We start from the raw sequence: 15,842 nt of genomic DNA, 5'->3' as shown, positions 1-15,842 counted from the left end.
GCAAATTGACTACAGCCCTAACAAGGGCAATATCAGTTTTACTTTTACAGGGGTCTTGCCCTAGTAGGCCTTATAAGGTAGTGCCTCATTCATAGATTCATCAGAAGGCATAAATATGATTTTAATATCTAACATTAAATCAATTTTTAGCCCAGTAAAACATTTTGGGGGTCATTTTATATTATTTTTTCATGGATTGAACATATATTTTTTCGATTTTTCTAATAAAAATCATACCAGTAAAGTAACCTACCATTATATCTACCTTATTAGGTAGATCTGCGATGGTACAGGAGAGGTCATCGGAAGTGAACTGTAGTACAATACTTTTTCTTAGTTTTTGGACTACTATACTACTGCATAAACTACACAATAGTAAAAAATATAGCTAGACTTAAAATACATCTTTCACACAGTAAACCTCTTTTTGACCAACCAAAATTTGGGAGCTATACATACCACCAGTACTGATGATAACACTCATCTATTGTTAGGCTGAGGTCAGTTTGGATTGCTTGCAGCAGGTGGTGCCAGAACTGCTCTGTAGTGCCACTAGAACTTATAAGGGGAGTGCATGAATAACAATTCCCTAACATAGCTTGACAATTCCCTACAGTTGTCATGAATAGGCATTTCTGTCTGCTTAGAAGCCTGCTATTCCATCTCTCCCACACACAGTCATTAGTAAGATCAAGTTGGGGAATTGCTATATAAGCAATTCTTTGAAACATTATTCAAAGTAGCATGAACCCAGTCTGAGTGGGGTGCTAGTCCCTGTGCACATGGGGTCCTTTATGGCAGGGCTAGTACAATGACTGCAGCATGCAGTGCCACTCCTATGTAGGGCATGTGTAATGGCCCCCGCCTCTCCCCTCCCTGCAGGAAGTCTTGTGAAGGAATGAAGTAGAGCAGATCGTCAACTTGCTGGAAGTTTTACTGCTGCAGAAACAAGGACGAAGACCCGAGGAAAGTGCCTGGATTTAGTAGAAGCTGCCCAGTATGGTGGTCCTGGCAGGGCACTGAGAGATGGACCTGCAGCTATGGATCCTGGGGCTCTGTGCCCTGCTGCTGCAGGGGGGTCTCTGTGGAGAAGGTGAGCCATATATAGATAGGTTGGACTGGCCCAGGACAAAGCTGGGTTAGGCCATGCTAAACTAGTGTCATCTCATAGTTGCTGTTTGGGATTTTGTTTGGATTTGCAGTGATTTTTTGCTGTTGATGATGAGATCTAATAAGGAAGAGAGAGGATATATCTGTTGTAAATATTGACGATGTAATGGCTTAGAGGACTGTGATACAACTACATATGTATCGCACATAGGGCACTCATGAGAGCTAAGACTGTAGTGTCATACATGTATGTATTGTACATATGAAGCTGATGAGAGCTAACACTCTGTTATACATGTATGTATTGTACATATGAAGCTGATGAGTGCTAAACATGTATAAATTATATATATATATATAGGTAGCTGATGAAATCTTATAAAGAACTATAAGATAATATACTGCACGTTAACATAAGACATGTAAGTGTCTTCCAAGGAAGTTCTGTAGTGAACTTTCCATAGGTGGATTAGCAGGAAGTGACTGTGATACATGTGGTGGTTAAGCGGTGAGGACTATTATAAGTTGTTTAGCCATGGATATACTCAGGGGTTAAGTGGCTACATATAGTGTAACAAACAATGCAGTCAGTGTGGGAATTTGTAGGAAAGGGATCTGTGATCCGTGTATGACATCTGTCACTTGCATTAAGCTCTTGATATTTCGATGACATTTTTTGCTATGTTGTCACATGCAGAAACTATAAGGTATAGGAAATCATGAAATACACATGCTGTTATGATGTCACTGTGGCTAAAGTTGCAGTATGGTGCAGGACACCATTCCCTAGTGTCCTGGATGGAAAATTCTCCTAGAAATGAAGAGGTCAATGCTTGCTTCATGCTTGAGATATCGATACATTACTAGACACATTTCCATACTGTCTGAAATAGTCCACTACTACCAAGACCCATGAGGTTTAGCTGTAACAGCCTCTTCTGATTCTGACTGGCCTTGTGCTTTATTTTAAGGAAATTTTCATATGCCCCTTGGATACATCCAGGGTTTTATGGTAGGTCATTATGAATCATTTCTTCTGGTGGTCTTAATATCCCCTCGTTCTTATACTATGCAAGTGGGAGCTGTGATTTTCTAATTACAGAATACTAGTTATCTGTGTTCGAGGAGGAGGTGAGAGGTTGGAATCCTAATTATCTATTAGGGGAATGTCAAATGTAGGTGTCATGTTATTAGTGTATAAGGATGACTTGCTGTAAAGGGGTCTCCAGCCCTATACTCCTGCCTAATGTAGACCCAGGGGCGGATTAAGCCTGTCGTGGGCCATGGGCTGTATGAAAATTATATCCCTACTAGTCTCAAATTCACTTCCTACATATGGTACTTGCATTAATGGGGAATCTTGGGGAATGAAGGATGCGTCCCTTCTGCCTGCTTTTAACCTGCTTTGGAGGACCTTCAACGGTGCTAAAATGATGCTTGTGTACATGTGAATAGGGAGCATGAACAGATGTACAAGGATTTCATGGGTGAAGGTACTTTTCATTGTAAAATTTGGTGGGGGGTTTGTTTGGTTATAGGCCACCTCAAAGCCATGGGCCCCTGGCTACTGCTTAAAGGACATCTACCACCAGGTTCAAGGATTGTAAACCAAGTACACTGACAAACTGGTGTGTGGATCTGCTCTTCTTTTAGCATCCCAGCCCTTGTTATTAAGAAAAAAAATGTTTTAAATTATGCAAATCAGTCTGAGTTGCTCCAAGCTTCATTAACAGCTATGGAGCCACTCAGGCTCATTTGCATGATTTTAAAAGCCTTTTTCTGTAAAAACCAGGGCATAAGAAGCTAAAGAAGAACAGATCCTGCCAGAGGGTGCACACACCAGTATGCTTGGCTCAGTGTGCTTCATCCTGGTGGTAGATGTCATTTAAACCGCCTATAATGTAAACCACCACTGTGTTGACAACATGCTTAGTTTACGTATACTTCTGTGGACTTACTTACCAGATGTAAACACACATCAGTCTCTCCCTGCTTTTCATCCAGCTTACTACGCTGGCCCATAATAAACTCATGATTATATATGCTGATAACAAAATTAGTTTCCTACTTATTTGGGACATCAGTATAAAGCTTCTCATACACCTACTGCAGGTTTCTTCCTGACAGGTGTTGAGTTTCCTACATAAATATGTAGGGTTGACTTAACAAGTTTGACTAACTTTCCTCTGAAAACACGGCTTGGACACCACCGTTCTTGGCTACTATATCCGAGTTCAGACAAATGATTGTCACATTTGTGGTGGTATCAACACCATATGCTATAATCTGTAGTCAACAGGTGCACATATTCCTGTTACAGATCCTTGGTACAGTCAGTTGGAGATGTATTGGGCACTGTGCGTCCAAGCAGCTGTGTCTGTAGACCTGGGGATCACAATTGTTGGCCATTGATAAATTCACTTTTCCCTGTTTCTGATGTCAATAGAAACTCAGTTACCTTTGATAAAGGGTTAACATATCAATAAAATTCTATTGATGGCATGGTGGTTGGCATGGCTTGGCAAAGGGGGTTTGTGGTAAGGAGGGGAGTGGAATACCACCATACATCTCTTCTTTTGCTAAGGTATTTATGCACCAGAATAGGGCAGAAAACGGCATTTTTTTATATATTGCAGGAAATCTATTATTTTACAACGGTGGCCAAAAGTATTGGTACCCCTCGAATTCTGTCAGATAATACTTGTTTTGTTCCAGAAAATGATTGCAATCACAAATTCTTTGCGCTTAATATCTTCATTTATTTTGCCTGCAATGAAAAAACACAAAAGAGAATGAAAAAACGGCTTTCGTTAACCATCAATGAGTTTCTTACACGCTCTGCTGGAATTTTAGACCGTTCTTCCTGAGCAAACTGCTCCAGGTCCCTGAGATGTGAAGGTGTCTTCTCCAAAATGCCATTGTGAGATCTCCCCACAGGTGTTCTATGGGATTCAGGTCTGGACTCATTGGTGGCCACTTTAGAAGTCTCCATGTAATGTGTAATTAATAATAATTAATTATAATTAATCTGACACAACAAATTAGATACCTGCTGATTTATAAATCTCAACCTCCCCCCCCCACCCCCTGTGATTCCCTACATACATTACAGCCATCCCTGATCCTTAGATCCTAAGGTGACCAATGGAAGAAACAATCCATATAGAGAATTAAAATAATTCCAAGCACGCAGCGCCTCCACCTTTTTACGTAAATAGTCCTATTTCATGGACTAAATTCTTTTTTTTTTTGCATGCACCTCAAAGAAATTCAATGTTTGTGAACCTTTTCCATCCTTCACAACAAACACCAGTGCTCCAAAAACTTCCTCCCTTGTCCAATGTAAACTTCTGCTCCTCTGCAAATTCCTATCTGTTTCTTCATAAAATGAGGCATGAAGTAATCTAGGAACGCCGGTACACACAGAGCTGGGGGTCGATTTTGAATATGTTGATAAAAATGTACAAAATGTTGGTGCAGCTAGAGACCTTCAAGTCTCATGGAAATCATTGGTTCCCAGAGACTTTAAGAACTGCATTGTCATGATTGTTAGTGCACAATTGTGATTGTTTAGGATGAAAACATGGCTGCATTCTTCAATCAACAGTGCCAGACTTACCTACAGGTTGTGTGTGGTATTGCAGTTCAACATCTTTACTTCAAAGATGAGCTACTCTTCCATAAACAATAATAATTCTTCATTTATATAGCGCCTATAGATTACGCAGCGCTGCACAGAGCTTGCCAAATCGGTCCCTGTCCCCATGGGGCTCACAATCTAATCAACCTACCAGTATGTTTTGGATACAACCATTGGACAGGAAATCTTTTGTCATCTGTGTTTCTCTAGTTCTTCATAAACTCTTTAAAGGGAACCTTTCACCAAGTTTTACCCCCCTAAGTTACTAGTCCCCTCAGGTAGGGAATGGAGTGTCTTTTCTAGAATTCTCTCTTTTATGGGAAATGTCACTGCATATCTATATGAAATGTCCCCCAAAGTCAGGGAAATATGACTCTTCTCATCCCATTTTCACATGAGATGTGTAAAGTTTAGTGGTTGCAGGTATAGTGTCATTCAGAAGTCCCTATTTTTGAATCTATACTACCTGGAAACATGTTTTTTGTTTTATATGAAAAATATGAATTTCATCTTTTAGATCCCTTTGATCTTCTTTGGTTCTGTGAGCTCCAAAACTGGACATACCGGCAGGTAAAAATAGGCAGGAATCGGATCGTAATCTGCGGATTGCATCTCCAACTATTTCTTTTGCTTGTACTATAGAGCCAAAAGGACATCATCCCACAACCACTAAACTTGACTCATCTCATATGAAAATGGGATGAGAAGACATATTTGTCTGTTTTTTTTATAGGTAAATGGGTAAGATTCCACATAAAAGAGGGAATTCTAGAAAGGATATTTCATACCCTACTTGAAGCTTCAAGTAGTTTAGTGTGGTAAAATCTGGAGACTGGTTATCTCTAAATGCTCATCCTATTGTAAGCTATTATTTTAAGCAATGTAGTTAGTAATGGATGGTTCTAAAATTGTGATCAGGGATTAAATATAAGTATTGTAACCTATTATTTGTATTGATGGCTGCGCTATATTCTATGGGTTTGTGACTTGTGCTAATGGTGTAGCACAGAAGGTCTAGCATATTTTAATCACGACAATCCTTACATAAAAATATTCGGTGTCTAGCGGTTTATAAAGGTTACTACTTTTATTAGGTTACCTTTTGTTTGGCTTTATATGGTGGTATTTTGCAGTGTGGGGCACTGAACAGTAGAGAAGTTTTTGTGATGGAGGTGGCAGATCTGTAGAGGCAACTAAATGGAAGTTTCCTTTCTTAAGGTCTGAGGCATTGGGGTTCATCAGAATGTTTTTTAAAATATGTCCTGGTAACTTTGGACAGTGGAGGAGTGTATAATGAATTGCCTATTCTCACCTTTAAAGGACATCTACCACCAGGAAGAAGGATTGTAAACCAAGCTCACTTTTACTGCTGTGTGCTCCCTCTGGCAGGATCTGATCTTCGTTTAGCTTCTTATGCCCTTGTTTTTAAGAAAAAGGAGCTTAAAAGTTATGGAAATGAGCTTGAGGGGCTCCAGGCTCAATTAACACCTATGGAGCCTGAAGCCCTTTAGGCTCATTTGCATAATTTTAAAAGCCTTTAAAAAAAACCAAAAACTAAGGCATACGAAGCTAAAAGAAGAGTAGATCCTGCCAGAGGGAACAGACACCAGTATGTCAGTGTGCTTGGTTTGCAATCCTTCATCCTGGTGGTAGATGTCCTTTAAAGGTAGATCTGTCCTAATAAGAAGTTCCTGAGCAACAAAATTCCTCAGGACTTTTTCTATTATAACTCTGTATGCTACGATTGTGGAAATATAGGGGCTTATTTATTAAGGGTCCGCGGATCGCATTTCTGGCGTGATATGCGACGTTCGGAGAAACCGCAGGATTTAAATTAAAAATTGTGTCGCAAGACATGCACTTACATACACTGGGAGGAAGAAGGTGAACTCCGGCCGACCTGAGCGGGAGTTATAAAAGCTATGCTAACTACCCTGAAGCTACGTCACCCAAGTGCCTCAGGGAGCTTTGTATTTTAATTTATGCACCCCTCCCCCTGTTACCCTAACGGTCCTGTCCATCACCTGCAATGGGGGGGGGGGGGGGGTGCATAAAGTAAAAATCCCATAGGCGCTCGTGTGACACTGTCAGTCAGTGTTAGGTATCAGCTGGGAAGATCTGTTTAACCATATGTCGTGTATGTCAGGACTGTACTTCCAGGGTTGTAACTGGACTTGGAACACTAGGGAAATGCCCCCAGACTGCCGTGTTCTTCAGTCTCTCTATTGCACATATTTATATTATCCATCCAGTAGCCTGTTACACCTCTTACTCAGAGCAAAGGGGAAGGACTGTGCATTGTTTAGTGCAGAGATTTCACATAGATCTCACACCTCTGCTGCTACTAACTACACATACAGAGGAATGGTTACACAGCTCTCCAGGACCAATAACCAACACTGACTACAACTTTGTGTGGTCAAACCTACAGTACTGGTAGACTCCATTTAAGTAGAACTTTTATTAGGATATTTTGGACCCTTTTCAATGTGACAGCTATTAAGAAGGTTTTGTATTGATTCCGTTGTGCAAGGTAACTAATATTTCTTAGCTGTAGATAACAGACTGCTAGACTTTGAGCACAGATACAGAGAGATGATATCACAGTTCACAGTTCTTGGAAGTAGCAATACTGCATTTTATTAGTATTTCTGGATTCAATCAAGGTAAATGGCTGTAAATAAAATGTAATCACTTTCTATGTTATGCAGTTCTCCATTTCACACCATTTACAATATCCCTGTTTGCTGTCACTCAATAAAACATACCTGTTTCCAGAGACTTAAAGGGAAGCTGTCTACTACTAGCCCCTTCAAGAAGGGTATATCATTTCTAGAATTCCCTCTCTTAAGTACAATCTCAACAGTTTTTTCCTCCAAAAGTCATGTGAAAATGAGCAGAGAAGAGTTAAGTTTAGAGGCTGCAGATTGACTGTCATTTCAGACACCTCTGTCTTCTGCTCCATAAGACCTTAAAACCTTTTTATGTCTTATGAAAGATTCTCATCTGTCTGATTGTATAAGATTTGTCTTTCTGCGAGCTTTAGAACCAGAGAGAAGAATAGTTAAAAAAAAGGAAGTAATTGGGTTTTCAGATGACGCTTGCATTTTTTACTATGTCTTTAATTATCTGTATCTCCAGTTCTGCAGATCACAGAACCACAAGCCTGATGTGTTTTGGAAGATAAGATACTTTCGTGTAATATGAAAAGTTTCTAGGCAGGGCCGGTACCAGCACTGGCCATACCTGGGCAAGTGCTGGGGGGCAGGCACATAAGGCTGTACATAAGGAATCCATGGGGTTGAGGGGGGCTGTATCTAATTATCCATGGGGCTGAGGGGGCTTTATAACCATGAATAACCATGTTGGGGGCTGTATATGAAATATCCATGAGGTGGCTGTTTGGTGTGATAAACTAGGGAATATTTTAGGGTTCAGGAGACTGTTTTAGTTTCTGAATTTCTAAAACTGCTACGTGAGTTCACTGCAAAGGGGCCCACTTAGGCTCTGTCGCCCAGGGGCCTCCTGAAACCTGGAGCCAACCCTGTTTCTAGGTACTTCAGAACTGAAGAGCGTCTGAAGTGACAATCCCCCTCTAGCCTCTAAACATTATTAATCTCAAGCAACTGTAACTCTTCTCTGTTCATTGCCACATGAGTTTCGAGGATATGTATTTTATAGGTAACCTGGTGAGATTTGACATAAAAGAGGAAATTGTATAATGTTTCTTACCCTATGTGAGGGAACTAGTAGATTAATGGGGTAAAATCCGGAGACAGGTTCCCTGTAATGGACTTGATTGACAAAGAATGTTAAAAAAAGCTGTAGATTTTAGCTGTAATGGGACCAAGGATTATCAATAAAGCTTCATTACAGACACCTTACAGATGATCATTGCAGTCTGGGACTAAAGTAATGCATCCAGAGAGCTACACCAGAGGTCAGAGGGGTCTGTCTGTAACTATGGGCTGTCTGTAAGTCGGGTGTCCTTAAGTAGGGGACCGCCTGTACTGGAAAAGATTTAGGCAAGGGACAGACAGATTGAAGAATACACTGCAGTCTACAACAGGTTTTAGCGTCCGCATTTTTAAAAATATCATCCACTTAGCTTTTTCTGATCGGCCCATACAGTATGTTGCCATCCTTGAAGTACTGTAAAGGGTTTATATACTATGGAAATGTAACAAGAGCTACACATTTTGGAGACCTCTATCGTTTTAGATCTATTATTTTCACCTTTTGGGGAACATGTTACCAGGAATTAAGTAGAGGTGTAGTTATATGTATATGTGGACACTTTATGTACATTGATGTATATAGTAATAGACATGCCCCATTTGATTAGAACCACCAATTGTTAGGCTACATTCACATCCCATTTTTGCTTTACATTGTAAGGGTACATAGATAAGATCCCCAAAGTATCCTTACAATGGAGGGCCAAGATGTACTTCACTGTATGCACTGAAAGCAGGACTGTTCAGGGTGTATCCCCAGTGATGTCAGTGTCCTTATATGGGTAGTGACTGGGCACCCCCTGAGAGTACGCTCAGTTGAGGCCAGGAGATGGATGTAATATGTTGCATCTGTCCCCCACTGTCTCCAGTGGCCTTCTCTGAGCTTGTAGGTTGTTCAGCAGGAGAGAGTAGGATGGGGAGATGTAACTTGCTTTTCCACAGTGTACAATACATACTGTATAGATGGATGCTAAAAAGAATATACTGGATACCAATATATGTCAACTCAATATATACGTTAGGAGCTTTCCTGGTGTATGCGCAGAGCGTATACAAAAAAACAAGATGTCAATGTAGCCTTTGACTGCATGTTATTGGGTGTGCTATAACATGAACTACTGTGATTGTTATTCAGAAACCTATAAAAACCTCTGCTTACAGAACAACACTATAATTATAGCATAAAGACGAGCCTTTTTCTTTGTTATGGTGTTTGGCTGCAACAAAAATAACCTTTTTTGTCCCCAAATGGAAGAGAATAAGACTCTATACAATGCTTGACTGTTAGACATCACCTATTTGTTAGACATTCCTGCACAAAGAAAACACAGTTTTGGCAAGTAATGACCTTTTCATGAGGTAGGTGGAACACAGATGAATGTATTGGACCTTCCTTACCTCTATGGGCTGTCACCTGCTTGTGTGTCCTGGAGAATGTCAAATGGAGATCATGGGGCACATTTGCTAAGAACAGTGCAAACTGCACTATGTGTAGGTTGCAGAGGGTACCGTTCTTCATGAATTTGGCGCTCCCTGCCCATCTCCGACAGAGTTCACCACTTTTTTTTTTGGTGCACTTTTAACATAGGACGTGCAACACATTACTGCACCCATAAGCGCTTCCTAAATTAATTCTCCTATGTATAGTTCTTAGTTATAGCGAGTGCAGCACCCCTAATTTATTATATATACTGCACACAGTGAACTGATTACATACAGCACCCTCTAATTCATTAATTAAGTGTGTGTTCATATAATATAATCCATTAACAATGCATATACAGCATATACTGTATGTAGCCCAGCACATGTAGCTAGGTAGTCACAGCACAGGCCCCCCTAGTAGATATGTAGCCACAGCACATGCTCCCAGTAGATAGGTAGCCACAGCACAGGACCCCTAGTAGATATGTAGCCACAGCACAGGCCCCCCTAGTAGATATGTAGGCACAGCACAGGCCCCCCTAGTAGATATGTAGCCACAGCACAGCCCCCCCTAGTAGATATGTCGGCACAGCACATGCCCCCCTAGTAGATATGTCGGCACAGCACATGCCCCCCTAGTAGATATGTAGCCACATCACAGCCCCCCCTAGTAGATATGTAGCCACAGCACAGGCCCCCTAGTAGATATGTAGCCACAGCACAGCCCCCCCCCCTAGTAGATATGTAGCAACAGCACAAGCCCCCCATTAGATAGGTAGCCACAGCACATGCTCCCAGTAGACAGGTAGCCACAGTACAGGCCACGAGTAGACCAAGGCTAATGCTATCCCAGGCTATTGTTAGTCAACCTCAGCGACGGCGTCTGGGTCGCACAAAGGACGCAGGCAGCGATGTTCCTTGAAGCACACATCGCCGATCGCTACTGAGGGTCGGGAGACGGACTGGGCCCCATCTAAATTCCCCCATGATGGCGGCCATATAACAATAAAGCTTTATTACTGACACCTTTCATAACTCTTATGTTGACCACTACAGCCTGGGACTAAACTCAGTAACAAGTGTGCTTCAATAGAGCTTGACCATAGCTCACAGAGATCAGAGAGGTCCATGTGTAACTAGGGGTTGTCTGTAAGGCAGCTGTTCTGAGGTATCTTAAAAAGCATTTTTACCAGCACTTAGATATAGGCAAAGCCCAATCACACACCAAGGTGCCTCCTAGCAGATACATGCTCATATACCACCACGAAAAAACACTGCATTGCCAATAAATAAACTTCTCTTGGGTACTTTAATTAGTGTAAATGAGGCAGCTACAGCTTCAATGTCTGTCTCTCCAAACCCTGGCACCATTTAGGTAAATGTATACATGGTTAGTGGCTCTTTAATGATTCCAAGTTCTGTTTTCCCGCGCTGAACGACGCACCAAGACTGCAGTTAGATATTAACCAGATAGCATTAGTAACAATAATACACTTGGTTGGGCGCGAGTAAGCAGTAAAGGGCAGAGATTGATTACCTTGTTCCAAAACAACAAGCTGTACACAGAGTAGGAAGGCTGCATATAATGTAACTCACTGTTCCACCAATCTCACGGAAGCTTCAGGTCCTTTCTACTTTCTACTCCTGTGTTGTATGGGGTGCGCTATGGGTTGTACTATATGGTTCTTTGTGGATTCATCCTTCATTAAGAGCCATATAACACGTGCAGATACAAGAAGAATGATAATACCTAATAATACCTAATAAAGACCTGCATGACTTGTATAGCACTGTAGTCCATGCACATGTGGAATGGGCAGCGTTGGTAAGGCAATGGGCCATTGGTTATTTATCCCCCAAACTAGAAGAAATGGACTGGATTGCCGGTTAGAGTTCTGAAGTACAATGCTTGGTGTCGGTGGTTATAGTTTCTGTATATAGAGAGAAAAAAGCTTGGTGCTAGAATAAGGCAAAGTCTCTTGGCAGTTACTTCATTGAGGCACAAATGTTTGGCAGTACAGGTGGTCCCCTACTTAAGAAAACCCGACTTACAGATGACCCCTAGTTACAAGCGGACCTCTGGATGTTGGTAATTTACTGTACTTTACCCTTAGGCTACAATAAACAGCTGTAACAGTTATCAGAGATGTCTGTAATAAAGCTTTAGTGTTATTCCTGGTTCTTATTACAATCCAACATTTTTTAAATGCAATTGTCACAGAGACGAAAAAAAGATTTGTCAGGGGTTACAATTATAAAATATACAGTTCCGACTTGCATACAAATTCAACTTTAGAACAAACCTACAGAACCTATGCATGTACTCACTAGGTAATTCTGTCTATTAGCGGTGAAAATCCTATTTGCAGCTCTCTGGTGCCACCGCTTCGATCGACTTTCAACTTGAGTGCCACCTCCATTACTCCAATGGACAATTAACCCCTTAAAGGGAACATGTCACCACATTTTTCACAAATACAGTTAATTACAGGTTCCTATAGAGCCCAAGTAACTATCTGACACCATTCTTTTAGCTAAAAATTGTTTGACTCACATCCTCATAAAATCAGAATGATAAACTTGCCTGGTGTTTAGGGATCTATAGAGTCGGGGGCGTGGGCTCATGTAATGTGATCAGGGTGACATCATCACAGGTCCTTTAGCCTCTTAATGTTTGCAAACTGTACCCCATGCAAATATCTGACAACATAAAACAATCACAGCAGCCTGTATGGAGTAAAGGACCTGCAATGATGTTACCTGGTCAGATGACATTACTGCTTCATGAAGAGAAAGCATGGGGAGGAGCTGCTGGATTACAGAGAGGCCACACCCACCTTGACTCGCTATAGACATCCTTGGATACCAGGTAAAATTATAAAGTTGAATATATGGGAATCTGAGGGGAACAATTTTTAGCTAAAAGAAGGGTGTCAGTTAGTAGGGTTCTTTGGGTATCTGCCACTAGCTGCATTTGTGAAAAATGTGGTGACAGGTTCCCTTTAAGGACCAATTTTCACCTTGAGGACCAAGCTTCCTTTCTCAAACCTTTAATGCATCACTATATGCTGTAATTACTTAAGAATGCTTTAACTTATCCAAGTTTTTTGTGACATGTTATACTTAATGATAGTGGGAAATTTCCATAAACCCCAACTCTTTGCATGAGCTGCGGTTTGTGAAGGTGGTAAAAGCTCCTCTTTAAGCTCTGTTTTCCTGTTCCTAAATATTGTGACTCCCTGGACATTGTATTCTATAGTTTATGGATAAATATCAGTGGTAATCTGACCAATCATAAGATTCCAAAATTTTCCAAAAATGTAAAAAATAATTTCTGTTCCAGAGGACGCCCCTTGTAATTGGACGTCTTCGGCTCAGGCCCTGGCAGCCACGCTGTTTCACCAGGGATGGTTTGTACTCCTGTACTAGGTCAGGTTAATGGCTGTGCTGTTTTGTAAATTCTTGCAGTCTTTATCATACATACTGCAGATGATATTAAGAAAATGTAAGATAGATTCAGAATACCACATTACAAATGATAAATTAACTCTTAATAACCAGTTTGGTATTCTTTTTCAGCTTTTTTGGAGCTTTTTAGTCTGTCTCTACTGGCATAACTATTACTTTTTGTATTTTCAATCTTGATTATACTCACAAATTTAAAGACTTCTTCACTTTTCCATATGTTTGTTCGGGGTTTTCATTCTCAGCTGTCTCCATGGTAATGGATAAAGACTTAAATGTTAGCGGTGGTCTGTAATTGGTTGTACACTCCATCATATCCCCAGGGCAGCCACTTGCTCAGACACCGTGTGGCACATTGCCATCCATTCAAGTGTGCCAACCAGATTCTGATGTCTGAAGCAAAAGGGAGGGGGGTGTTATGGTGCCGACTTTGGAACTAACAAAAGCTAATTCTGTCAAATCTAAGTACATGTCAATTCTACAGAAAAGAAATAGCAAAATGGCAATTATAACAGTTTACAGGTAGATGCTATGAAAGTATTTTTAAAAAATCAGTTGTATTTGTAACACATTCAGTAAATAGTTTATTCTACCAGACGTTTTGATACAATGATCCACCTGTCTCCACATATGTATTTCAGTTCAATCTGTTTTGTTATTCACACAGTGGGGGTCATTTACTAAGGGCCCGATTCGCGTTTTCCCGACGTGTTACCCGAATATTTCCGATTTGCGACGATTTTTCCTGTATTGCCCCGGGATTTTGGTGCATTGGCGCCGGCATGCACACAACGGAAATCGGGGAGCGTGGCCGAACGAAAACCCGACGGATTCGGAAAAACCGCCGCATTTAAAAAAAAAATGTGTAGCGAAAACTGCACTTACCTTCACCAGGTATAGGCCGGTGAATTTCAGGGCATTCCAGCGGGCCTCGGCAGACTTCAGCCAGGTAAGTAAATCTGCCCCAGTGTTCTCTGGAGAAGAATATTGGCCCACATTTACTAAGGGCACCAGTTTTCTGTCGGACTTTGCACATTCTTTTCAGTGCAAACTGCTTGTACATGTATTGATGAAGTGTCCGCGCCACATATGTGGATGCACTATTTTTCACGAAATGGGCTTTCAGGTGCACAGACTGACTGTGGGCCACATTCAACATGCAAAGTCCTACAGAATTGTGTTGCACGGCCCATGTTGAAGGTGCACCAAAAGAAAAGTTGGTACACTCTGTCGGGGCAGTGCAGGAAGCACCAGATTCATGAAGAACTGGCTCCACAATTCCTGTATCTGGCGCATACTGCGCACTACACAGGAAAACTACACAGCACTGTTTTTAGTAAATGTGCCTCATTGTATTTTACTCATGCAATTTTGGTAGAAAGCTGAGGCTGAACCTTGGGCTCTTGTGGATTTTCTGCTGTGGGGGTGCACACCGCCACTGACATCTACCACTGATGGTAGAGTAGTCTAACTCACAAGCTTCTTCATAATTTCTCTACTCAGAACTTCTTTTATAATAATCCTGAAAGGTGTAATTTTAATACATTTTTTTTTAAATCATTCTAATTAGTCTCAGGTGCTCTGGGTTATGTCCCTGGAGAGCCTCTGCTGATAATTCATTCACACGGTCCAAATTGAACAGGGGTGACCAGGAGGGACTAGGCAGGACTGGACAAGTAAGGGGGAGTGACTAAATTATAAGCCAATGTGACATAAACCAGAGCGCCTCAGAATAATTAGTATAATTTTCACAACTCTATATATCGGCATAGTTCGGGATTATAATGAAAGCTCTGAAGAGGAGCTTGTGATTAGGACTGGTATGCTTTTAGTGAAAATTATGATAGATGTCCTTTAAGCCTCATCCAATGATGTTAATCATTTTTTTTGCCATCTGACAAGCTTCAGAGCCATAGTGAGAGCAATTTTTTTTTGTTGCACTTAAAAAAAAACCCCGATACCCATCAATGGGAAGCAAATTAGGAGCGATTTGTGTAACAAACCGACCCAACAATGATTTCTCCATCTCGGTCTGTGGGATCACTATATCACTGAGGCAGCAGGCCCGCTGTCTTGGGGTTGTGCAGGACTCCAACCTCTCCTTTGCACTGTATATTCAATCATTTGTTCGCTCTTGCCACATGCATGTCTAAAACATCTCCAGAATCTGCCCTTTTCTTACACTGGAAACCTCTAAAGTGTTAATAGTTGCTCTGATTCACTGACTACTAGACTACTGTAACTCCCTACTAATCAGTCTCCCACTGACTAAACTCTCTCCTCTACAATTTATTCTTAATGCAACAGCCAGGCTTTTCTTTCAGACCAAACGCTATTCGGATGCATATAGTTTGTCCCAATCACTGCACTGGTTGCCCGTCTCCTTCGTTTAAAATAATAATGGAAAATGTCTTTGCTTCTCTTCTAAGACAAAAATCTGATCCATATTGGGGCACATTTACTTA

The 15,842-nt window shown here is 41.1% G+C and overlaps 1 protein-coding gene across 2 annotated transcripts in view; it reads left to right on the top strand.

Annotated features, from left to right (window-relative positions):
* Positions 1-799: 799 nt before the first annotated feature.
* Positions 800-15,842, top strand: part of ERBB2 (erb-b2 receptor tyrosine kinase 2) — a 73,447-nt gene continuing 58,404 nt past the window's right edge. The window contains exon 1 of one of the 2 annotated variants that reach the window (XM_072111499.1): positions 800-1,093. In XM_072111499.1, the coding sequence (XP_071967600.1) occupies positions 1,027-1,093 (67 nt within the window). In that variant the 5' untranslated portion in view covers positions 800-1,026. The remainder of the gene's footprint in view (positions 1,094-15,842) is intronic. The other variant, XM_072111500.1, reaches the window with a different exon arrangement.

This window comes from Engystomops pustulosus, chromosome 6 (genome assembly GCF_040894005.1).
Source record: "Engystomops pustulosus chromosome 6, aEngPut4.maternal, whole genome shotgun sequence".
NCBI classification, from domain to species: Eukaryota; Metazoa; Chordata; class Amphibia; order Anura; family Leptodactylidae; genus Engystomops; species Engystomops pustulosus.
This window is presented reverse-complemented; position numbering and strand designations above follow the sequence as displayed.